The 26,925-nt window shown below is 35.5% G+C and overlaps 1 protein-coding gene across 7 annotated transcripts in view; it reads left to right on the top strand.

The window, feature by feature from the left end:
• The window catches only part of COP1 (COP1 E3 ubiquitin ligase), a 217,456-nt gene that overhangs the window by 11,135 nt on the left and 179,396 nt on the right, over window positions 1-26,925 (top strand). For 4 of the 7 annotated variants that reach the window (XM_012765047.3, XM_012765045.3, XM_012765046.3 and 1 more), the window contains exons 2-3: window positions 15,981-16,040; window positions 23,284-23,381. In XM_012765047.3, coding sequence (XP_012620501.1) covers window positions 15,981-16,040; window positions 23,284-23,381 — 158 coding nt within the window. Of the gene's footprint in view, window positions 1-4,326; window positions 4,375-15,980; window positions 16,041-23,283; window positions 23,382-26,925 lie in introns of all 7 variants that reach the window. The other 3 variants (XM_076000399.1, XM_076000400.1, XM_076000398.1) reach the window with 1 other exon arrangement.

Raw genomic sequence — 26,925 nt, 5'->3', positions numbered from 1 at the left:
TGTTTAAAACAATTCCAACAGCATGCTGGGTAACACTGTAGACTCTTCCTGTTTTGCCATGGTAACATTTGTGGGGCATGCCTTTTTAAACAGTACCCATTCCTTTGATGTCTACAATATCACCTTTCTCGTAGATTTGCATGTATGAGGCCAAAGGAACAACTCCATGTTTTCTAAGAGGCCTGGAGAACATGTATTGGGCGCCTCTCCTCTTTCCTTTGTGTTTGTCATTTTGGCAAATTACTGGAAGATGGTGGCTCTGGCCAAAAGGAAGCATTTTAACAATTTGAAAGTGTACAATTCTGTGGGTTTTAGTGCAGTCACAGTGTTGTGCAGCTATTACTAATTGTCTAATTACAGAACATTTTTATCAGCCCAAAAAGAAACCATATACTCCGTTAAGCAGTTACTCTCCTCCTCTTCACTTGGTGAGATCACTAATTTACTTTCTGTCTTTATGGATTTGGCTGTTCTAGACATTTCATATGACAGGAATCATACAATATATAGTCTTTTGTGACCTGGCTTCTTACACTTAACATAGTATTTCTAAGGTTCATCCATATTGTAACATGTAGCAGCACTTTATTTTTTGTGGCTGAATAATATTCCATTGAATGGATAGATCACATTTATAAAATCATTTATCAGTTGATAGACATTTGGGCTATTTCCACTCCTTGTCTATTATTAATAATGTTTCTGTGAACATTCTTGTATGAGTTTTGAACATATGTTTTCTAGTTTGTAGGGTATTTACTTACGAATGTAATTGCTAGGACATATTCTATGTTTCACTTTCTGAGGAACTGCCAAACTGTTTTCAACAGTGGTTGCACAATTTTACATTTCCTACCAGCAATGTATAAGGAGTCATTCTTTTTTTTTTTTTTTTTATTATAGCCAACCTAGTGAGTATGAAGTGATATTTCATTACGGTTTTTATTTGCATTCCACTATTCACTAGTGATCTTCAGCATCTTTTCAACTGCTTAATGACCATATCTTTATTACTTTTTAAAAATTATGCTTTCATCTTTAATGATTGGGTTGGATAACAGTATGTTTCTTGGTAGCCAAAGGAAAGTCAAGGGAAAAGTTGTGATTCAGATTTTCACTGTTTGGTTCAGTGCGTTTTTTGTAGAAGTATGCATTTTCTGTTGAAGTATGTTATATATTTGGGTTTTCATTTCAAGAGTAGAAGACAAATTTAACTGTTTTTTTAAACTCAGCACTGTATTTGTGGAATAAAACTTAACTACTGAAAGAACTTTTCAAAAAAGTTAATTTTAAAAATCCAGGTAGAGATATGAGGAACACATCTCACATACATTTTGGGGATTTCCTTCATCCCCAAATAATGGCATGGGGGTGCTGTCTAATGAAATGTGTTAGATATGGTACCGCTCCTGTCCATACTTCTGTTTTATACCCCCTCCTGTGTAGGCGTCTGTTTTTCTTCTATGTCAACTTGGTATCTTCTCCAGTTGATTGGCCTGTGATTGGGTACTCTTCTGAAGTGTGACCAAAACATAACAATTACATCTTGTTGGAATTGGCTTGAAAGATATTTTGGGCCAATTTTATATATATATTTCTTCTTCTTCCTTTTGCCTAGGGAGAGAGGTAGCCAATTATATTTTCTGTCTGAGGAATTTGAAATAAAAAAAGAAATACCTGAGTTGGCCTAAAGTTTTTGATAGAGTGTTGGTGCTGGAGTGGCCATAAATATATACAGTAGTAAGCTGATAGCTTTGAAAAGCAGAAAAAGAAACTTAGTTACATTAGTGGTAGAATGCTAGTGAAGATCTGTGTTCCATATTCCTACACTGGAAGTCTCTTGGTCTGCCTTGAATCCAATACTCCAGATTCTGTGTTTGAGGCCTGGTGCTGTTATTACTTGTGGTTTGTTATGAGAGAATTCTCCTAATTGCTTCACCTGTACCTAACTTTAACTACAGAGGCCTAATTAAAATTTTCTTCAACTATAAACCTTTGGTGGTGGTTAGAACTTATTCTGTCTTTGGGGAGGACCGTTGGTAATGTATGAATGAAATGAGGTCCTGGAAGAGATTGAGCGTGTGTTGGGGTTATTTTCATGCTGGGAGCAATCAGTAGACACTTCTTGGCCATATTTTGTACCCTAATCCAATCTACCTTTATGGATACCAGAGATTGGCTCACGTGCTTATCTTTCCATGACTATTACATGTTGTATTAATCTGTGTGCTTTGTTTCTTGGCCCATCCTTTTTGTTCCCTGGTCTCATCCTTTTTGAAGTTCTGACCCCAAAACTAGCACATAGCTATTTTGAATCCTTAGTTTTTAAAGATTGTATTGTTAAATTTCAGAGTCTGAAAAGGTTGTCTTTATTCCTTTTCTTCTTTACCTCTCCTCTATTTATTCATAGAGCCTGTGACATGAGACAGTGGTAAACACTGGTCCTAGTGGAGATGATTGGTTAGGGAGAAATTTCTTTACAAGGTATCAAATAAGTTTAATCTCTACTTTTGAAAAATGGGAGGTTTAAGTTTTTTAGGACTTTTTAATCATAGCAAATGGAACAAGGTAGGAATGACATGATGGGACAGAGGCTGGAACTTAACTGTCGCCTGTGAAGATTGCTGCTGGGGAATCTAGTGTTATCACTGTAGATATAAAAAGGACTTGAGCTTTATTTTTTTCCTTTTCACTCATTTCTCTTTCTTTCAGTCCTGAATCCACTTGGTGCTGGTGCTGTAAAGGGAAAGAGGAAGCTAGAGAAATTTCAAGTTTTGGAAATTTTGAGGGGAAAAAAGAAATCTTCCCATGGCCCTTCTGCTGGTGTCTTTCTTTCTTAAAGAATATATATTAAAAGGTCTTCTGTTTGCTGATGATTGTGATTTTTGATTTTTATAGTCACAATCATGCTTATTATTTTAGTCTTCTGAGATCAAAGCAATGTGCTTAGGGCACTGAACTTGGAATTTAAGACTTTGAGGTTTACTTTACTGTCTTGGACTCAAGTTTCTTTATTGATAAATTGGGATATAGTAATATTCTGTAGGATTGTGAGGTTTATATAATGCATATAATGCATGTAAAAAGGCATTGTAATTTATAAAATCACCAAAAGGAGTAATGTGGTATTCGCTTGGGTTTGGCATTTGGTACCAAAATATGAAAGAGGTTCTGTGACCCTGTTTAGGTAAGATGTAACTACTCCATGTTGACCTAAATGACTCTAGATTGTGCTTGGCTCTGATTATCTTGGTAATGTTAATTTTTTTAGTATTTAACTTTTATAAGATTCAATATTTTTGTTAGCTGGAACGAATACTATTATGAGACAGTTGACACAATTTTATGAAAGCATAATGGAATTAGTGCTAAAATATACGTGGGTTGAACTATATACATAATACTTTATTGGAAAGTTCTAAGATGATACTTTGTAAGTACTTACTAAATTTACTTAGTAAGTTTGCTGCTTTTTAAAGAAGTAATGCATCTAAAAGTTAGGGCGATCACAGGGCACTGATTAAAGATGTTACCTGGGAGTCAAACTACTTGCCATATGACCCTTGATTAATTGAGATGATGTGTCTTATAAATGTATAATAAAATATTAGAATTTTTGAACTAATTTTCTGTATTTGGATCTGTTCTGTAGTGTTTTTTCTTTAGTGTCCCAAATGACATAGATTACCTTTTGGCAAACTTGAGGTTGTATATATCTGCCCTTAGTTTTGGCAATTGATATGAAAACATCTTCACAGTGTGTAATTGTTTGAAAAATACTATTTTAATAAATGATGACAAGAGATAATATTCAAAATAATCTCTCCTAATACAGGTTGAGTATCCCTAATCTGAAAATCTGAACTCCAAACTTTTCCAAAATCTGAAACTTTTTGAGCGTTGACATGACGCTCAAAGGAAATGCACCTTGAAGCTCTTCGGATTTTTTATTTTCAGATTAGGGATGCTGAACAGGTAAGTATGTAAATGCACTCGTTTTCAAAATCTGGAAAAAACTGAAATCTGAAACACTCTGATCTCAACCATTTCAGATAAGGAATGTTCAGCCTGTAATGGTACTAAATTATAGTACTATTGTCAGTTTTTTGTTATATTTAAAGTTCTTTGGTGGGGGTTGCAAAGTCAATGGCCTTTTTTTTCTTGAATCATTATCAGTTATGCTTATTCTTATGTTCCTTTCTTTTTGTTTTTCCTCCTGATTCTGAGTTGTTGTTTTTTTTTTTAATCTCCCTTTTAACGTAATTGTTTCTTCCAAACAGAGGTTCCTAAGGTTTTCTAATTGAGATGTATTTCTCCACTTTCTAGGCTAAAGCAATCCCCCCACCTCAGTCTCCTGAGTAGCTGGGATTACAGGTGTGTGCCACGACATCTGGTGTCTATCATTTTCTTTATTTCTTTCATTTATGTTCACCATTACTATTTTTAGAGCTCTATTTCTTTGTTTACATCCTTGTTTCTGTCTAGCTTCATGTTCCTTCTGCATACAGAACTTACATTTATATATTTTGTGCTGCAGGTCTGTGTGCAGTGAATTATCTTAAGTTTGTGTTTGTTTGAAATTTAGTATATTTTGCTTTTATTTTAAAAGATTTTTACTGACTATAAAATTTTGATTTGAAAGTTATTACTTTTAGTATTTAAAAGAAGTCACTCCATTGTCTTCTGGCCAGCATACTTTTTGATGAGAAGTCTGTTTAAATTTTTATTTTTATTCCCCTACATGTAATGTATCTTCTGGGACTGCCTTCAAGATTTTCTCTTTAATTTTGGTTTTAGCAGTTTAAGTGCATTATATGTGTTAGGGAGTTTTTATTTTTTTATAAATACTGCTGGGTGTTTTTTCTGAGCTTCTTGGATCTGTGGTTTGATGTTTTTTGTAATTTTAAAAAATATTTCAGTTACTATCTTTTTACATATTTCTTCTGACTTATCCTCTGTCTTTCCCTTTTTTTAATCAATCACACATATCTTAGAATATTTGATATTGTGCCATAGGTCTTGGATGCTCTGCTCTGTTTTCTCTTGTGTTTTAGAAAATTTCTGTTGACCTATCTTCAAATTTACTGCTTCTTTCTCTTATGTTTTGTATATTGATGAGCCCATCAAAAAAAATTCTTTATCTCTGATATTCTATCTTAAACTTCTAGCAATTCCATTTTACTTTCTCTTTTAGTTTCCATATCTTTGTTGAAATTCTCTATCTTTTCATGCATACTGTTCATCTTTTCCACTATATCCCCATATATACTAATTGTAGTTACTTTAAAGTTTTTGTTTCATAGTTTCATCGTTTGAATTTTCTCTTGAGTCTTGTTGACTGCTTTGGCTGTTGGCAAAGGGTTGTTTAATCTTGCTTTTATGTGTATATCATACTAGAAATTGCATGTAGAACAGTGGAGACTAGGTGTGTAGTGTTTGTGCCTGGAAATGATCACACTTCTTTGGAGATTGAGTCAATCTAGTTAGGGGTATGGCTGAGTTTGAATTTTGTTGTTACTATACTTAATTTCCAAGTACCGTAGGCTTCAATTTCCACTCGTGTTGTCTTGAGCCCTGGCTTGAGGTTTGGCGTGCCAGATAGCTTTTTTCACTGTTCATATTCTGTCCTCAGTTTTCAGGTTCATGGTTGCATTTCAGAAGGGGTAAATCAATGCTCGTGCCCCTTCCCTGGCGTGAGACTACTGTGCTTGTTACTTGGTGTTTATTTGGTTGGTTCCTCCCCATTGCTGGGCTTTTATTTATTTTGGTGCATGCTTTAGTTTATTAATTTTGAGAGTTCAGTCCTCTAGAACATTCTAGCACCATCACACCCTTCAGTGATTGTCTTTTATTCAATCACAAATTAGAACATAATTTTAGTTCAAGTGCTTTTACAAAAATACCATAGACTGGATGGCTTAAATAAAGAAACATTTAAGGCTGGGTGCTGTGGCTCACGCCTGTAATCCTAGCACTCTGGGAGGTTGAGGCAGGAGGATCGCTGAAGGTCAGGAGTTCAAAACCTGCCTGAGCAAGAGTGAGACCCCGTCTCTACTAAAACTAGAAAGAAATTAACTGGCCAACTGAAAATACATATAGAAAAATGAGCTGGGCATGGTGGTGCATACTTGTAGTCCCAGCTACTCAGGAAGCTGAGGCAGAAGGATCACTTGAGCCCAGGAGTTTGAGGTTGCTGTGAGCAAGGCTGACACCATGGTACTATAGCCAGGGCAACAGAGTGAGACTCTATCTCAAAAAAAAAAAAAAAAAAAAGCAAACATTTAATTCTCACGCTTCTGGAGTCTGTGATTAGGTAGATGTATTGTCTGATGAGGGCCTTTTTTCTGGTTACTGATAGCTGCCCTCAAGGGAGTAGACTCTAGTCTTTTCCTTGTAGGGACACTAATCCTGTCATGGAGATACTACTCTCAGATTTCAGCAGATTGAATGAAAGCCTCTTCAAGACAATTGTGAATTACTGTCTTATTTCCTATGAACTAATTGTATGTGAGGGTGAGTGGCAGAGGATATTCTGGATGTGGCAAATTGGATGCGTTAAGCTGGAGTCTGGCTAAATGTAAAGCTGGCTTAAAAGATCCCAGTACCCATGGCTTTTAGTTCTGTTATGGATTCTCTTAATAAATGCTGCATCACAAAACTAATGGGAAGTATTGTGTGGAAAAATCTGGATATCAGTGACTTAGTCAAAAAGTGATTCAGAAAAGTTAAACATAAAAATGAAAATTTGTAGGAAACTATAATTTTATTTCCATATCTATATATTCACCATATTCATCCATATCTAAATATGATAAAATTTTAGTCTAAAGAGCTTTTTGGAAAAGCATAAAATAAAATTCTTAACTGATATATTTAATTAGCAGAATTATTTTTCTTTGGTGAAATATAATGGTGCATCTTACTATTGATGACATCCTAGATCTTATTAGATAGAGAATTGTATTCCTGTTTATTTTTTTGTAGTTTTTTAATTTAATTTTAATTTTTTTAGAGACAGCTCTTGCTCAGGCTGGTCTTGAACTTCTGAGTGGAAGTGATCTGCCCATCTTGGCCTCTCAGAATGCTAAGATTACAGGCATGAGCCACTGCACCTGGCCTTATATCTATTCTCATGCTTCTAACCTCATCTTTTAGTTTTCTATTCTATTATGATTTATGTAAGAGCTCCAGCTTTTAGAAGGTAATTAAATTGTGATGACAGAGCCCTCACAGATAGGATTAGGGCCCTTGAAAAAGGGCTTGAAGGGAGTAGGTTTCCTCTCTGCCACTATTTTGCCCTTTTTTGCCTTTTCACCTTCTGCTTTGTGAGTACGCAGCATTCACTGCACTGCCTTGGAAGCAGAGACCTCACCAGACAACAAACCTGGAAATTCTTTAGACCAGCATCTAGAACTGTAAGAAATAAATTTCTATTATTTATAAATTATCCAGGCTCATGTATTTTGTTACAGCAGCACAAAAAGAATAAGACACTGAATATTACATTGTGTGTATATAATATATGTATGTTTATAATACATATATGTACACACACAATTCATATTTTCTTTGTCTATTATCTGTCAGTATTTCTGTGGATACTCAGGTTGATGCATCTTGGCTAGTGTGAATAGTGCTGTAATAAACACGGGAATGCAGATATCTTTTTGAGATACTGATTTCATTTTCTTTGGATACATACCAAGATGTGAAATTGCTGGATATAGTAGTTCTATTTTTAATTTTTTGAGAAACCTCCATACTTTTTTACTGTAATGGCCATACCATTTTATATTTTGACCAGCAGTGTACAAGGTTCCCTCTAATTCCACATCTGGGCCAACATTTCTTATCTCCCAAAACATCTTATGGACCCACTGTGACACAGTGACATCATCAAAGAGAGAGAGGAACTAACAAATAAGTTGAAACTCCTTCTGGGATGGTTGATACCTTCTATACCACCATAATACAAACAATTCCTATAAAGTAACATGCAAGATAAAAAACCCAGTAGAAAAAAATGAAAAAGGGCCAGGCGTGGTGCCTCACGTCTGTAAGCCTAGCACTCAGGGAGGCCGAGGCGGGTGGATTGCTCGAGGTCGGGAGTTCGAAACCAGCCTCAGCAAGACCCTGTCTCTACTAAAAATGGAAAGAAATTAATTGACCAACTAAAAATATCTATAAAAAAAAAATTAGCCAGGCATGGTGGTGCATGCCTGTAGTCCCAGCTACTCGGGAGGCTGAGGCAGGAGGATCGCTTGAGCCCAGGAGTTTGAGGTTGCTGTGAGCTATGCTGACGCCACGGCACTCACTCTACCCAGGGCAACAAAGTGAGACTCTGTCTCAAAAAAAAAAAAAAAAGAAAAAGAAGTGAATTGCTAATTGATAAAAGGGGTAAAACACTTCTTTTCATGTACAGGCGTACCTTGGAAATACTATAGGTTCACTTCCAGACCTCCACAATAAAGTGAATATTGCAATTAAATAATTTTGGAGTTTCCCAGTGGATAAAAAGTTATATTTACACTATGCTGTACTTTATTAAAACTGTGCAGTACCACTATGCACTCATAGCATCTTCATCAGGAGTAGATTCCACATCAAGAAACCACTTTCTCTGTCCATCCATGACAAACAGCTCCTCCTCCATTCAAGTTTTTCATGATGCTGCAGCAACTCAGTCACATCTTCAGACTCCACTTCTAATTCTAGTTCTCTTGCTACTTCCACCACGCCCGTTGTTACTTCCTTCACTGGTCTTTTTTTTTTTTTTTTTTTTAGACAGAGTCTCACTTTGTTGCCTGGGCTAGAGTGCCATGGTGTCAGCCTAGCTCACAGCAACCTCAAACTCCTGGGCTCAAGGAATCCTCCTGCCTCAGCCTCCCGAGTAGCTGGGACTACAGGCATGCGCCACCATGCCTGGCTAATTTTTTCTATATATATATTAGTTGGCCAATTAATTTGTTTCTATTTATAGTAGAGACGGGGTCTGGCTCTTGCTCAGGCTGGTTTCGAACTCCTGACCTCGAGCAATCCGCCCGCCTCGGCCTCCCAGAGTACTAGGATTACAGGCGTGAGCCACCACGCCCGGCCTTCACTGAAGTCTTGAACCCCTCAAAGTCATCCATTTTGGTTGGAACCAACTTCTTCCAAACTCCCATTAATGTTGATATTTTGCCCTCCTCCCACGAAACATGCGTGTTCTTAATGGCAACTAGAATGGTTAATCCTTTCCAGAAGGCATTTCTGTTTACTTTGCCAAGAGCCAGCAGAGGAATCACTGTTTTTGGCAGCTACAGCTTCATAAAACGTATTTCTTCGATAACAAGACTTGGAAGTCAAAATTACTCCTTGATCCATGGGCTGCAGAACGGATGTTGTGTTAGCAGGCATGAAAATAACATTAATCTCCTTGCACGTCTCCATCAGAGCTCTTGGGTGACCAGGTGCATTGTCAGTAAACAGTAGTGTTTTGAAAGGAATCTCTTCTCCTGAGCAGTAGGTCTCAATAGTGAGTTTAAAATATTCAGGAAGCCATGCTATAAACAGATGTTCCATCATCCAGGCTTTGTTGTTGCGTACCACTTCGGTACGGCGCTCACTGGCTGGGAAACCTTGCCCATAGCCGGCACTCATAGTCCGCACGATAGTTTGTGCTGTGCATTGACGACGAATCCGTTTTGCTCTTGTGTGATGAGGAAAGCTTTAAAGCACTGAAAGCTTGTTTTACTTTACAGGCAGCTTTACTTGTAATGTAAAATTAGAATAGGTAACATATACCTATATGTTTTTATTTCGTTATTTTTAAATGTTCACAATTTTATTTTGATAAATGAAAAATTAGAAAAGTCTTTAATAAAAGACCCTATTAACGCTAGGGTCGACGCTCGGCTGTCGGCTAAAGTCGACGCTCAGCTGTGCGCGTTCGTCTGTTGCTATCGACTATAGTCGACGCTCATACCAAAGTGGTTAAAGTCACCTTGGAAGCTTTGAAGCCAGGCATTGACTTCTCCTCCCTAGCTATGAAAGTCCTAGATGGCATCTTCTTCCAATAGAAGGCTGTTTCATCTACATTGAAAATCTGTTGTTTAGTGTGGTCACCTTCATTAATGATCTTAGCTAGATCTTCTGGATAAACTTGCAGTGGCTTTTACAACAGTGCTTACTGCTTCTCCTTGTGCTGTTATGTAATGGAGGTGGCCGGCTTCTTTCCTTAAACTTCATGAACCAACCCTTGCTAGAGTCAACCTTTTCTTCTGCAACTTCTTTGCCTCTCTCAGTCTTCACAGATTTGAAGAGAGCTAGGACGCTGCTCTGGATTATAGAGTGTGGCTTACAGAAATGTTGTAGCTGGTTTGATCTTCTAACCAGACCACTAAAACTCTCTCCATATCAGCAATAAGGCTGTTTTGCTTTCTTTGCCTTCACAACTTGGCTGCTTGGTGCAAGAGGGCTAGCTTTCCACCTATCTCAGCTTTTGACATATCTTTCTCACTAAGCTTTATCCTTTCTAGCTTTTGATTTAAAGTGAGAGACAGTGTGACTCTTCCTTTCACTTGAACGCTTACAGGCCATTGTAGGGTTATTAATTGGCCTAATTTCAATATTGCTATGTCTCAGGGAATAGGAGGCCTGAGGAGAAGAGGAGGGGTGGAGGAATGGCAGGTCAGTGGAGCAGTCAGAACACACACAACATTTATCAGTGGGTGCAGTTTGTGGTGCCCCACAACAATTACAATGGTAGCACAAAGATCACTGATCACAGATTACCATAAGAGATAAATAAAATAATAATCAAAGTCTGAAATGTTGTGAGAATTCCCAATATGTGAGAATGAGACACAAAGTGAGCACAGGCTGTTGGAAAGTTGGTAGTTATACATTTGCTGGGAGTGGGTTGCCTGTTGTCCTTGAGTGCTATTAATTGACAGAGTAGCGGGGGTTCTATATGGATTATTTTTTTTAACTGATTATTCTAAATAGATATGTTTTTCCCTGAGTATGTTCTTGCTTTTCAAAATTGGGAAGAGTTAACAGTATTTTTGTTAGAATCTTTTCTGTATTAGTATGTCTGTAGTTCCTGTGACATTTTTTCCTTTTCTTGGGAAAGAGAGTGATTGATTAGAGCCCTTCCTGTCTGCTTTATTCTATTATAACTATTTTTAATGGGAATTCTAGAAAATTTTTGGCTTGAGTAGATACTACCTTTCCTAAGGATTAGTCTGTTCAGGCTGCTATATGAAAATGCCATACACTAAGTATTATAACTTAAGAACTACAGAAATTTATTTCTCTCATTTATGGTGGCTGGAAAGTTCACGTAAAGGTACTGGGAAGTTCTGTGTCCAGTGACGGCTTGATTTTTGGTACCTAGTGCTTGCTTGCTGTATTCTCACGTGATAGAATGGGAGATCGAATTCCTTCTGATGTTGTTATCATGGTCATCTCGTCGTCGTTGTCGTCATCTTTTTTTTTTAAATAGGTTGGGTTTTGTTCTTTTGCTCAGGCTGTAGTACAGTGGCATGATCATAGCTCACTGCAGCCTTGAAATCCTGGTCTCAAACGATCCTCCTGCTCCAGACTTCTTAGTAAGCTTGAGCTACAGAAAGGTGTACGGTTACTTTTTTTCATTTTATTAGGGATGTGTCTCACCATGTTACACAGGCTGGTCTTGAACTCCTGACCTCAAGTGATCCTGAATTGCTGGGATTATAGGTGTGAGTGATGGTGCCCACTTAGACCCTTTTTTAAGGACACTAATCCCATTCAATGAGGACTCCTAAAAGCCCATCTTTCAATAACATGACTTTAAGGATTAGGATTTCACATTTGAAATCACTTCAATTTTGGGGGTTCACAAATATTCAGACCATAGCAGTAGTCCTATAACTGATACATATTTTTCCATATTTACTCTTTTTGGTATATTCTGCCACTTAATGAATATTGTATACCAGGCATTGTACTGAACACTTCATAGATGTCTTGTTAATCAGTACAGTGCTTCTGTGATATAATTATCATCCCAGTTACAAATGAGGAAATGAGATTAGAAAGATTAAACTACTTGCCCAGAGTCACAAAGCTGTAAGTGGCATAGCTAGGATCAGTTTCACTTGAATTCCACTTTTATTGGAAGTCATAGCCTTTAAATGTGGTTAAAAAGCTAGCTTTTGGTAAAAAGTGTGGAGACTTTGTCCTCTTTAATTCATGTTGCTTAGAAGACATTACTTCAAAGCTGCTGGTTTAAACCAATCTGATAATTTTGGGGTCCTGCAACTTTTAATATCAGTGGAACACATTTGATCTGACACATACTGTTGTCCTTCCTTTTTTTTTTTTTTAAATAAACTAATGGGTGATCAGGCTCTGTGTGACACAAACCTGTCATTTCTTCTAGTTTTCTGGCTGAAAACCTTAGTTTTTGTCTTGTGCTCGATATCTAATCCATTACCAAACCATAACTCTACCTTCAAGATATGTCTAGAATCTGAACACTTCTCACCAATCCCACTGCTACCATGCTAGTCCAATCCTGCCCTGTTTCTCAATGGATTATTATGATAAATTCCATAACCATTTCTATATTGCTTCTGTTTACTCTTTTTTCAGCATATTAGGTAGAGTGATCTGGTTCATCACTGTGTCAAACCACAACACTTCCTTATTCCAGATATTCCAGCGAATTCCTTTTTTACTCAGTGTAAAAGCCATAGTCCTTAAGGTTACTTAGTTTTCTAAGGTGGCCCCTTATCTCTCTGGCCTCATCTTCTCCTTTTCTCCCACTTGCTCATTCCACTCTATACTGGCCTTCCTGCTAATCTTTGAGCATGTCAGGTATGTGTCCTACCTCAGGACATTTGCACTTGCTCTTCTTTCTGCTAGATTGCTGTTGCCCTAGATTACTGTGTAGATCATTCCTCCATTACCTTGAAAATATTTACTTAAATGTCAACTCATTGAGGCTTCCCTGTATTATCCTGTATAAAATTACCCTGTATTAAATTTGCAGACTGTTTCTGAACCCAACACTTTCTATCCCTGTTCCCTGCTTTATTTTTTCCTCAGCATTTATCACTATCTAACATACTGTATAAAGTCTTTTTATTTTATTTATTATCTGTCTCTTCTAATAGATTGTAAGCACCATGAAGGGATTTGTTTTATTTGCTTCTGTATCCCAGTATCTAGAACAATGTCTTGTATGTAGTTAGTATTCAATATATAATTTGTTGAGTGAATGAATATTAAAAATTTTGGAATTTTCTGGGAGAGTATTGATAAATATTCAGTTTATTTTGGGTGCTGTGGCCCCTCCTAAAATATTCATTCGTGGCACTGTTGGAAGGCTGGACTGACTTCTGAATAGATTGGAATGTCTGTTAAAACATTTTGCATCTTATAAGCCACACTGAAGCATAAAATAAAGATGGATAGTATTGTTACTGAAACTTATAAATATATTTTCTTAGGGACCAGAAAGATCCTCTTCTCCAAATCTTAAAAATGCTTTATTACAGGTGCTGTTTAAAAGGTTGGTGTGTTGATACCGTGTTTCCCTGAAAATAAGACAGGGTCTTATTTATTTTTCCTTAAGAAGACACGATAGGGCTTATTTTCAGGGGATGTGTTATTTTTTTAAGTACAGTACAACAATCTACATTTATTCAAATGTAGTTAAGTCGTGATCTTCTGGAACATCATCATAACTCTCCAAAACCCGAATTCCATCCTGAATTTCTTGCAACTCTATTTCCTTTAGAACCATTTCCCCAATCTCTCATGTCTAGCAATAGAGCTTTCATGGGGCAGATGAGAAGGGCTGCTCCTCTTTACTGCTCCGTGACAAAATGCATAGGTTGTGCAGATACACTGTGTATCCATGCCCATCACTAGGTCTTATTTTCAGGATAGGGCTTATATTGTGCAAATGCTTAGAAATAAACCCTGCTAGGGTTTATTTTATGGGTAGGTCTTATTTTCAGGGAAATATGGTATCTAGATCTTTTGTGATAGAAAATTTGGATGTTTGCTTTTGTCCATTCGTAGGGAATAGAGTTTTCTAGTTTTAGAAATTAAACAATATTAGGACCATGGAGTTTCATCTAAGGGTACTTTTTTTAAACAAATAAAAATTATATATAGTAAAAAAATAGAATTATAACAGAATACCTTATAATGAAAAGCAGCAAATCCTTATTTACCCTTTCAGCATTTCCAAGGTAGTCTTCCCTCTCAGAAGCAATCATTTTAATTCTTTTAGGTATTTCTTCTGCTAGAATTAGTCATCATTATCATCATCTAACATTTGAGTGCTTACTAGTTACTTGCTACTGTTCTAAAGTACTTTACAGGTTTTTCGTTTTTTGTTTTTTTAAACTTAATTGTCCTATAAGGTTGATATTGTTACCATCTACATTTTTTTTTGTTGTGAAAGACAGCAGACAGAACCATCCTACGTATTAACATCCTACATATCAGCAGACTGAAGCACAAGGAGATTAAATAATTGAACATAATTATATAATTAATAAGTGGAAGGGCTAGGATTTGACATAACCATCTTGACTTCGCCACCTGTATTATTTACTGCTACACTATATTGCTTCCATTTCACTAAATAATATAGTACTGCTATTTTTTTATTTATTGCTTTCATTTGGCATGACAGATGAAGATTTAGCTTTTTTATACTAAAAATATGTCATCATGTTATCAGTAAGGATTGGATTTGTATGCCTATAACAGAAAACTTACACTGGCTTAAATAAGGATTTACTTTTATCATGTAATGTGAAGTCCAGAAGTGTAGGCAGTCCAGGGCTAATAACTGCTTAGGATGTCATCAAGGAGCTAGTATCCTATCTTTTCAACTTAAGGTTTTTGTCTTCATGTTCACAAGATAGCTGTTTGTCTCTGGACACTGCATCAGAGTTTTAAGAAGGAGAAAGGGAAATGTCTTTTTACAGGGCTCTGCATTTTTGTTCTTGTATACAGTATCCTCTCAGGGACTGATGCCTGCATTTGGTAGGCAAGAACTATGCCATGTGGCCAACCTTAACTGCAAAGAAGGCTGGGATTTTGAATATTCTGCTTTTGATTCTCTATAGAAAAGAAGGGAGAAGAGAATTTTAATTGATAATCAACTCAAAGTATGAGAAAGTAGTATAGGATAGTGATTAAGAACATAGAACTTAATTTGGGCCAGGTGTGGCTCCTCATGCCTGTAATCCCTGGGCAGTATTCCCTGTATAGTCCCTTAGTTTAGGTGTTTGAGACTGCATTGAGCTGTGATTGTGTCATGGCACTTCACCCTGGGCGAGAGACAGAATATAGACCTGATTTTGAATTTTGGCATTATTAATTCTTGAGTGACTTTAACAGCTCTGTAGCTCAGTTTCCTTATCTATAAAACGGGTCTAGTAATAGGTACCTGTTTGTGTTATTGAAAGGATTAAATGAGTTAATTTTTGTCATGGATATAATTGGTATAGTTTGGCCTATAAGCATTATTACCTAGCAGCATTGTTGAAACTGGGTAAATTTATCACCCAGGGAATTAGCTTTCTTAGGAATAGGAAAGAAAAGAGAGCATTTAGAATTAGCAGGTTTAGATGTGAGTGCCTTTGAGTACAGGGAATGTAGAAGAAGTTGGTAGAATTTTTTATGTGATCTGCTGACTGCATTGCACTATTAAAAATTATGAGCAGACTTAAAATATTAGAACCATTTTAATTTACTCATTGAATTCATTTTGAAGCTTGGTGGCTTTTAAGGTCATCTTGAACAAATTGTCATTTTACTAGCAATCCTTTAAAGTTGAGCTCAATAGAAGTTTCATCTTTTGTTGATAGAATGTTTGAAGATTTACTTCTTAACTATGTATTGAAATATGATGTCATTGGTATTGGTACTACTCTTCTCTAATTCATAATCATACCACTTAAATATCAATTATTTTTCTGTTTTCTTTTTAGCCCCATCTGCTTTGATATGATTGAGGAAGCATACATGACAAAATGTGGCCACAGCTTTTGGTAAGATGCTTTTATTCAGTAAAATAGTCTTTTGGCATTTTTAAACTTAAATGTAAATGTAGCCAATGAGAAGTTATGGGTTTTAAACTAATTTTGTTTATCTTATATTGTTTTTCTTAACTGATACATCTTTACAGGATTGGCAGTTCAAAGTATTAAACATGGTTGATGCACAATTTCTATAAAACACTCAGATTTACCACAGACCTTACAAATGGATTTAGAAATTTTTGTTTATTAATTGTTAATGAGAACTTTGACTACTGTTTTCAAAAATTAGGGATGCTTGGCTTTTAGGACCAAGCATGAAGCATCAGTTATTCACTTGTGTGGATAGGTGGGAGGATCAGTAAAGTAGGCTGAGAAAGACATGGGAAAAGGATATAGAGGATTAAAAAGTGCTGGGTTTTTTTTTGTTGTTGTTGTTTTTTTTAACATTTTGCTCAGTGTTATCTTTAGATTATACCAGTCACATTAATTTGTGTATTTAAAAAATTTTCAATTGTGGTAAAATATACATAACATAGAATGCATAACCTAACCATTTTTAGGTGTATGCAGTTAAGTAATATGTTCATTTTGTTGTACAATTGCGCTCTAGAACTTTTTCATCTTGCAAACTGAAACTTGACAGCCACGAAGCAACAACTCCCTATTTCCCCTTCCCAGCAGCTCCCAGCAAACACCATTCTACTTTCTGTTTTTATTAATTTAACTAGTACCTCATATAAGTAGAGGCATTTATCTTTTTGTGACTGGCTCATTTCACTTAGCATAATGTTCTCAATAGTCATCCATGGTGTAGCATGTATCAGAATTTCCTTCCTTTGTAAGACTGAATAATAATCCATTGTATGTATGTATATACCACATTCTGTTTATCCATTCATCCATCTATGGACAGTAGGGTTGCTGCTGCCTTTTGGCTATTATGAATAATGCTGCTATGAACATAAGTATACGAATATTTCTTTGGGCCCCTGTTTTTAATTCTTTTGGATATATCCTCAGAAGTGGAATTACTGGATCATGTGGTAGTTTTGTTTTTAATTTTTTTTGGAACTGCCGTACTGTTTTCTATAGGGGCTGCACTATTTTATGTTCTCACCAGCAGAGTATAAGGGTTCCAATTTCTCCACATCCTTGCCAACTCTTATTTTCTGTTTGCTTTGTTTTGTGTTTTTGTTTTGTTTTTTGATAATGGCCATCTTAATGGGTTCATAATCTGTGTATTTTTAATTTCTTTTTTTGATTTTTTTTAACCTATTCTGTTAGCATATTATATTATTTTACCCTCAGTATTTCTGCCGTGTTCTAATAATCTTTATATTCTAATTCATATTGAAGTTAGACCTATAATTTTATGCTTTTAAGTTGAATATGCTGTATGGCAGGTTGACATCTTGAAGAATATTGGGTATTAACACCAGTCTATAAGACCTTTAGTTTCATCTGGAGCATGATGCTTCAATGATAGGTATATTCAATCTTCTGGTCATTTAAAAAGTTTAGAATAAAAATAGCTTTCTTAGCTTGTATTATCTATGTTCACTATTATAAAAAATATAAAATGATAAGAGCAGTGTATACTTTTGGCTAAAAAAGCAACTTTTATTGAACAGAAAGAAAGGTGTGTTATGAAATGTAAATGTCTCCCTTTCCCCCCAGTCTTTCTTGCCTATCTTCTCACAGGTTATCACTGGTAAGGAATGATTGTGTGTTTTTTCAGAATCTTTTTTTTCTTTTCATTACTCTGCAATACATCCAGGATTTCAAAATCTTTTTACCAGGTTTTTTTTTTTTAAAGACCATCTTGTTTTCTTGAATACTTTTCTAGTATAGCATTGCATTAACATTATTATGATTCACTAATCACTCTGCATTGCTGCTCTGCATTGCTAATATAATTCTCTTCATGTAGTTCTTGCTTTTAGGCCGATACAGGTATGATCTTGATCTTTTCAGGCTGATTGTTGGGCAGTAGTTTTCTGTTTGGTTCATATATTGATCTAGTACCTAAGTATTCCATGGGAAATCATATACTTCTTTCAGAAATTTTGGATTCTGATTATTCTGGAAAATTGAGTGATCTACAGTAGGCCTTCTCTTCTCTACCTTGGTACTATTGACACATTAGGCCACATAATTATTTGTTGTAGGTGACTGTTCTGTAGATAGTAGATTGTTTAGCAGTGCCCCTGGCCTCTACCCAGTAGCATCTCTCCTCCCCCCAGTTGTGACAACCAAAAATGCCTCCAAATTTTGCCAGATATCCTTTGGAGGACAGAATTGCCCCCAGTTAAGAACTGCTGATCTAGAGCTAAAAGAGCAAGTTCTTGACGTTGGTAGATCAGTATTCTACTTCTGGCTGTAAAACTTACCTAAGCTTTGTCAAGTCATTCAACCCAACTCTACTGCTGCTCTCTTGATCTTCTTCATTCTCTGCCCTCCTTGCCTTTCCTTATCCTCTTCCTACTCCTTCATTCATAGATTTTAAAGTATTAAAGTATGAAATACATGGTAAAGTGGTGTTTTTATTTTCCTAATTGTCTTCCTCTAACTTATACAATCACTGTGGCATTTTTAAAAAGGCTGTGGATCAGTTCTGTAATCTTGCTTCACTATGTTGTGAAGTGTAATAAATTACTGAATGACTTTATAACTGTAATCTTCATGGTGTCTTCAGGTCATTGTTGGAAAGCCTCATTGGTTTCTTAAATAACCTTTTTTTTAGTCCTTCTCCCCAAATTAAAACAGCTTAGGTATAGATCCTCATTACAATTTAAGTTATTATTATGTTTTACCCTGATGAGAATGTGTTTTAAGATACCAACCAGAAAGTAGGTTTTGGTAGAATAGAGACTATACCATTGGCAGGAGCTAATAAAACTGAAGGCTGGCAGTTCCAATATTAGGCTTGCTATACTGTGAAACTATTCTCCAGTTTTGTTTAAAACAAAAGTTCGTAATTATTTACCCTATCCTGATGTGAAGCCTATGATACTTCAGTCATTAACAGTATACTGCCTGTTGTATCAACTCTCTTCTAATATATCCTGGCTGGTAGGCTAGAGCAAAAGCATTATACTACTTCAAAGCTACATCCAAATTAATAGCAGTAAATCAAATTGGACCACATCAACTGTCTATCCTTATCCCTATCCCGCACGTAAATGATAAGTCTTTCCTGGTAAGTTTGAAGACAGTAGAGCAGGAACTTCTTTCACTTTATTCATTCCTACCTGAGAACTCTTCTTCTCTTGTGTGAACATACTGTTAGCTGTAGTCTGACTGAAACTCAATGAGATGATAAGAAATATGGCTTCTGTATAATATAAAGATAAACTTGACCCTTTGTCTTTGCCGCCTCCAGCTTGTCCCCTGCACCTTGCTTCTTAGACCTCATGTCTAACAAGTCCTGATTTACTATTTTGCTTCATGATAAGTTAGCTACAATTAATGGAGTCCTTCAGCATCATCATCTTACAGTATATGGGCAATCAAGCCTGGGTGTGAGATTGCCTTTTGAGGCTTTTGGCTAATCTATCTTATATCATGCTATTAGTCTTTTCTTTATACCTAGTTATTATATGTGACAGCTGATACCAGTTTATCCTTGCTGTTCTTGTAATTTTCTGATTACTTACAGTTTTTTTTAATCTACCCATCCTTGCTTACAGAGAAAAAGATATTTATATTTTGTTGGCAGGTTATATACATAGTAGAAGAAACAGACAACAATATACATATATAAATATCCATTCTTTATTATCAGATGTATGTTAATACTTAATGAGAAAGCAGGCACCCATTTATGTCATCATACTATCATAGCAAATAGTTCTAATTAAGACTTTCAGTATGAGTAGCTTGAAAACATCTCAGGTGGACCTGAGATATGTATTCCTTTTACCTCTTTATGCCCACCTATTTTTTTTTTTTTTTTTTGAGACAGAGTCTTGCTTTGTTGCCCAGGCTAGAGTGAGTGCCGTGGTGTCAGCCTAGGTCACAGCAACCTCAAACTCCTGGGCTCAAGCGATCCTCCTGCCTCAGCCTCCCGTGTAGCTGGGAATACAGGCATGCGCCACCATGCCTGGCTAATTTTTTCTATATATGTTAGTTGGCCAATTAATTTCTTTCTATTTATAGTAGAGATGGGGTCTCGCTCTTGCTCAGGCTGGTTTCGAACTCCTGACCTCGAGCAATCCGCCTGCCTTGGCCTCCCAGAGTGCTAGGATTACAAGCGTGAGCCACCGCGCCTGGCCGCCCACCTATTTTTGATCACAAGTCTAGGCACTTATCCTTCTCTTGGCATCTATAAAGCATTGTATCTGGGCTGGTGATGGTCAAGTAGGCTAGCTGGATCAGAATGAATTAGTATTACTGGGGTAAACAAAATTGAGAATTTCTTGTAGGGTTTTATGTGACCCAGAGGACAGCAGAAGTATGTTGCTTTTTGCTTATATCTCTTCCTTCATGCATTCAACATTTATTGAGTTTGAACTCTTTAAAAGGATGTTGTGCTCATTAAGGATACAGAGATAAGTAAAACAAATCCATTTATTTAATGAACAAATAGAAGAGGGGCTGACAGTCACATACAGAGATAGGTATAAGATAGTAAATATTTGTCAAACTAGGGCAGGTTTACTTTGGGGTGGAAGTAAAGTAGCAGATGCATCTTGCTATTCAATTTTATAAAGTGCTATATAATTTGATGCACTTTAATTTTACAATATAGGTGGATATTATCAGGTGTGATGCAGAAAAATCACTTGAACTTTTGTTCCTGAGAAGAATTCCTTCCAGCTGTGTCCCAGATGAATTTTTATTCTGGGAGAGTATAGTATTAATAGTAAGCCTGTTGATAAAGGATGTGACTAGGGTGCTGAAGAAGAGAAAGGAGGGTATTCTACTAGGTTTGGGAATAATTTCTAGTATATTGACAAACTCTGTGACTAACTTAGCTTGTTCATCTTGTCATATTATTTGCTCATTTTCTAACTACCAATTTTTTTCAAAAGTTATTTGCTAAAACCCAAAATGTTCTTCTGCTTATCTATCAACCTATCTCTTATCCTTAATAACCTTCCCAGATTCTTTCCTTTGTGACTTGCTTTGTTTGAACTTGCTGATTTTTATTTCTTTTCTTTTCTTTTAAGCTACTGAGCAAGGAAAGAACTTGCTGATTTTTTTAAAGGGCTAAATCTTGCATGTGTATTTCCTTGTAATGTTAATTCATTTATAGCCTACTTAGGGAAAAAGGAAATTTCTCCATGTTAGGATTCTTAGTCTATTGTATTTGCATATCTACATTATGCTGCTCTCTTGTAATAAAAATGAAACTAAAACATTTAGTATGTTATTTCCTTCAGTGACATGTCCATGTAGGACATTTCAGTCAGATATGAAGCATATCTTGTGATAATATGGTAATCCTGCCCTTGTCATGGTTGTAAGATGTGATGATATTGTTTCTGGACCACTGTGCAAGTCATTTTTTTGGCAGATATTTGAGCAGTATTTCAATATTATGTGCTAGGCATTTAATCTTAAGGGCCCTGTGCTGTGCCAGAGACCACTGTTACTTTGATTCTTGGTACCTTCCTCCTTTTTACTTATCTCGAAAGTAATGTGAGATGAGAAAGTAGTTGATAATCAGAACAATGAAATCCTGGTGGATGTAGGTTTTTATTTTTGTATTATTTTGCTTTATGATAAGGTAGAGGAGGGTAAGTAGATAAAAAAATTCAGCTTCAGTTTATAAAGCTGAAGTAAATTTGTAGTAATTTGGCTACAGAATAAAAAAGGTATGTTCTCTGTAGGAATGATCTTTATAAATCTCCCTTGTAATTTCTTAGAAGTCATTTTTTTTTTCTGATTGTTAGAAGTAAAGCTTATTTACTATAGACACCTGAGTTTGAGACATCTACAAAGAAAACATTTCCTATAATTATTATATGACCAGAGAAAAATACTGTTAACATTGTGGCAAATGTCTTTTTCAGTTTATTTTAAATGTACACATATACAATACATTAAAACAGAAATGGGATTATGTTGTATCTACTGTGTTATAGATTGTTTTTATTCAGCAATATAGTGATACAGTGACTTTTTTTCCTCATGTCATTTTTATATTTTTCTGTGATTTGGTTGAAAAATATTTAAAGAGTTTTTTGTTATAAAGAAATAGATGTAAAAGGTACAACATTATAGAAATAGATAATGTAAGAAAGGGAAAATTTCCTGTGATCATATTTCTCAAGCAATAGCTATTAATTATTTTTCATTGCATACATATTACAATATAATTTTTATTGGCTGTATAGCATTGCATTGGATTGATGCTTACAAATTTGTTTCCAGGTGTTTAGGTTGCTTTTACTTTATTTTGCTATTTATAGATAACCCTGTATTGAACACTCTTCTACATATATATTTCCTTTGAATAAATTCCTTTTAGTAAAATCACTTTATTAAGGTTTTTCATGTAATTTGCTTTCTAGGGAAGTTGTGCCATTTACATTTCTTGCAGAAATACATGAGATTATTTGTATCCATAGGTGCTTTTTAACGATGACAGTAGTTTTTTTTCCCCATCTGATTGGCAAAAACTAATATATAATTTTTTGGGGGGGAGGTATGAGATTTCACTGTGTTGCACAGGCATGCCTTAAACTCCTCAAGTGATCCTCCTGCTCAATGCCTCAGCCTCCTAAGTAGCTGAGACTGCAGGTGCATGCCATTGCACCTACTTTAATTTTAAATCACATTTTTATTACTAATGAAGATGATGGTTTTCTCATGCTTATTAACTAATTCTTTTTTTTTGGTTGAGATTTCTATTTTTTTTTTTTATTTGAATGAGCTCTTTTTGTATTAAGGGTATCAGTACTCCAAGAATATGAATAGTGTGTTTACTGAGCCATAGGCATTTGTTTTTCTTGTGCTATTATAAACTAAATTGCATAAACTTAAAATTTAGTTAATATAGCTTTTAAAATTTTATATCCAATAGGCTTGTTATTCAGGTTTATTTTAAAATAACTTTTGTGTACTATTTATCCAATAAATGCCCTATATATACACTATTGATATAAAAATATAAGCTGAAATGAATTTGTTAAATTATTACGTCTGTTGAAATTGAGGAATAGAAAACTAAGGCATTATTTTGTGATCAGCTTATTAATTTTTTGTTGATTTAATTAAGCCTGTTTTATTTTTTCCCTGCTAATAGCTACAAGTGTATTCATCAGAGTTTGGAGGACAATAATAGATGTCCCAAGTGTAACTATGTTGTGGACAATATTGACCATCTGTATCCTAATTTCTTGGGTGAGTCTTTGGAATAATTTTAATTTTTTTTTTTAATATCCTATCTTTAAAAGTATCTGCTAGCACTAATTTATTCAGAAAACCTAGTTTAGAGGTTAGTCTTTCTTTAATACTTATCATAGTGCTTCTCTTCCTGGGTTGTGGCATAGATTTCATATATTGTTAGCACAATATCATATTATTTTTAAGTTTCATATAAAAAAATTGACATGACTTTTAGATTGTTTTGTAGATGTGTAGACAGGATGTGAGGCTTAACAAAAATGCCAGAGGCCCAGAATACCTTTTGGTTTCTCTATGTAGTATTATGCATTCTATTGCTTCTGCTTTGGGGGCAGAAGTGTGAAGTTACTGAGGAAAGAATTAATGGGGAGGGGGAACCCATGTTTGGTGAATGTTGAGAGAAAGGGGGAAAACAACTTGGGTATGATGATTCCTAGGTGGGGAAAGAAAGTCTATGAACTGATGAGGCAATTGAAAAGTAAGAACTCAGGGAAGGAAGACATGAATATAGAACTTATAAGAGAGAAATGGTAAGAACTAGAGAAGAGACATGAATATGGAACCTATAAGTATAAATGGTAAATAGTTGGAAATAATATCTAGTCAGAGGCTAGTTGTGGACTAGCCTGAGATAGTGTAGGAAACCTTTAGTCTGAATGTTTTGTGAATGAATAACAAACCAAAGATTAATTTCAGATATAGATAGGCATCCAGTGGGACACTATTGGGTATGTACATGAAAAAAGTTAATTCTTCATTCTAAAGACTAATATGCTCCAAGTTAAGGTGTGGTAACTACCTGTGTATAATATTCTGACTTGCCATTGCTTTGGTTGTAATTTGATTTTGCTTAGTTAAAATGGTGGTTTATAATCATGAATCTGTATTTTTTCAGCTATGGCTTTCCTTTTTACCTCTAAATGTGCACTAGCTACCATCCTTTTTTCTCTGTTACTCTTCAGTACAATCCAGTATTTTTTCATTAAGGAAAATCACTGGATGACTGTACAGCAGAAGGGATCCTTGTGGAAATATTTTGAAAGATTTTTGGCTAGAATGACAAATTCTTCGAAGTAGATAAAATCTCATGGCAAACTTGGAGAAGGAACTTAGGAAAAGCACAAAGAGAGAACTATTGAGTGGCATAGTGTATACAGCAGGACTAGACTTGATGGTCTAGGTTAGGTAAGAGAAAAACTAAGTCCTGCAAAACAGAATTTTTTGTCCCTGAACTTGCAAATTTGGATTGATGCTGCCCTGTGAGATCTAGAATCCCTCCTCTCTCTCTCGTCATAACTGAAAAACTACTTATTTTTTGGAGTGGTTACAGATAGAAAGGAATCTGATGGTCTGAAGATTTTGGTATTTACTAAATTTTTCAGGCAGCATTCTTTAGTGAGTCCAAAAGTTTAAAATTCTGTTATGTGCTTTTCTATTAGAAATAATGAGAAAGGGAGTACTATATACTGGTATGGAAGAAGCATAAAAATATATTGATAGTATTATTTAAATTGGAAAGGGATTCCAAACATTATATACATTCTCAAATGTATGTATCCAATGAATAGTGAAGTCACAGTCACCGATTTTGTAAGCTAGAAAGTATCTTGGCTATGATCTACTTATAACTTTCTCTTTTTGTGGTTAAGAAATTTTGGTTTTAGGAAATTGCAGTGTAAAGTGTTTTATGCCAGTATTTGATGTCTTTTAATTTTATTGTAGCTTCCAGTATGATTGTATATGTCAGTCATAGAAATAACATTTTATCCTTAGATATCTATCTCTGTTTTTCTGTCAGTCACCTCTTCCACCCTTCTCCTTTGTACACTGATGGCCAAATCCTAAGATTGCTATATTGAGTAGATAGAAACTATCTCCCGTGTGCTCAGAGGAATGCCATTGAGATCTTTTGATTTATCTGTTCCTGAAGGTGTAATATTAGGTGTTTTTGTTTTTTGGGGTTTTTTTTACTTAAAAAACCACTTTGAAATTATTTATTTTGATTGCTTCAGCTCGACATTACATGATTTGGATAGTACCTGCAGTTATTAGTTGGGTTAAGAAGACCTTGAGTCTCTAAAAGTGATTTCAGATTTCCTCTTGAGTATGGAAAGGTAACTAAGGATATGTTAGACAATTCTGAGATATTCTAGGCATCTTTGCACCTATTTATTGATAGCTTAGGGGCCTTTCACTTTTGATGCCTAAGTCATGGGGAGAAGTCATAGGCTACATGATTTCTATAGCAGTACTCTTTAAATGTTTTTGCTCATATAACCCATTTGAGAATTTAAAAAAATGTTGTATCTCCTCACACATTTTTAGGTTGGCATTCAAATTTTTTTTCATAATTTTAAGTGATTGTAAGGAATATAATTTCTAAAAATTAAATATGGTTCTTTCAGCACAGAAATGTTATATCTCTTTAAAATGTATCCAGTAGAATCTAAATACGGTGATTTGTTACTAATATTATTGCTTTAAAAATATATAAATAAACTTTTAACAATGAAATTTCATTCTTTTTCTGTGTGATTTTCTTCTTGATTTCATTATCACTAACATAGTTTTCTCCTATAGTGTATTTTCATGCTTGAGATTCTTATTGATTTACCTGTAATACTTTGCTTTAACAGAAATGTGTATACAGGCATACGTTGTTTTATTACACTTCAGTTTATTGTGCTTCACAGACATTGTATTTTTTGTTTTGAATTGATTTTTGGGAATCCTATGTTGAGAAAATCTGTTGACACTATTTTTCCAACAGCCTGTGCTCACTTTGTGTCTCATTCTCACATATTGGGAATTCTCACAACATTTCAGACTTTGATTATTATTTTATTTATCTCTTATGGTAATCTGTGATCAGTGATCTTTGTGCTACCATTGTAATTGTTGTGGGGCACCACAAACTGCACCCACTGATAAATGTTGTGTGTGTTCTGACTGCTCCACTGACCTGCCATTCCTCCACCCCTCCTCTTCTCCTCAGGCCTCCTATTCCCTGAGACATAGCAATATTGAAATTAGGCCAATTAATAACCCTACAATGGCCTGTAAGCGTTCAAGTGAAAGGAAGAGTCACACTGTCTCTCACTTTAAATCAAAAGCTAGAAAGGATAAAGCTTAGTGAGAAAGATATGTCAAAAGCTGAGATAGGTGGAAAGCTAGCCCTCTTGCACCAAGCAGCCAAGTTGTGAAGGCAAAGAAAGCAAAACAGCCTTATTGCTGATATGGAGAGAGTTTTAGTGGTCTGGTTAGAAGATCAAACCAGCTACAACATTTCTGTAAGCCACACTCTATAATCCAGAGCAGCGTCCTAGCTCTCTTCAAATCTGTGAAGACTGAGAGAGGCAAAGAAGTTGCAGAAGAAAAGGTTGACTCTAGCAAGGGTTGGTTCATGAAGTTTAAGGAAAGAAGCCGGCCACCTCCATTACATAACAGCACAAGGAGAAGCAGTAAGCACTGTTGTAAAAGCCACTGCAAGTTTATCCAGAAGATCTAGCTAAGATCATTAATGAAGGTGACCACACTAAAC

The sequence above is a fragment of the Microcebus murinus genome, chromosome 2 (assembly GCF_040939455.1).
Source record: "Microcebus murinus isolate Inina chromosome 2, M.murinus_Inina_mat1.0, whole genome shotgun sequence".
In the NCBI taxonomy this organism is placed as follows: domain Eukaryota; kingdom Metazoa; phylum Chordata; class Mammalia; order Primates; family Cheirogaleidae; genus Microcebus; species Microcebus murinus.
This window is presented reverse-complemented; position numbering and strand designations above follow the sequence as displayed.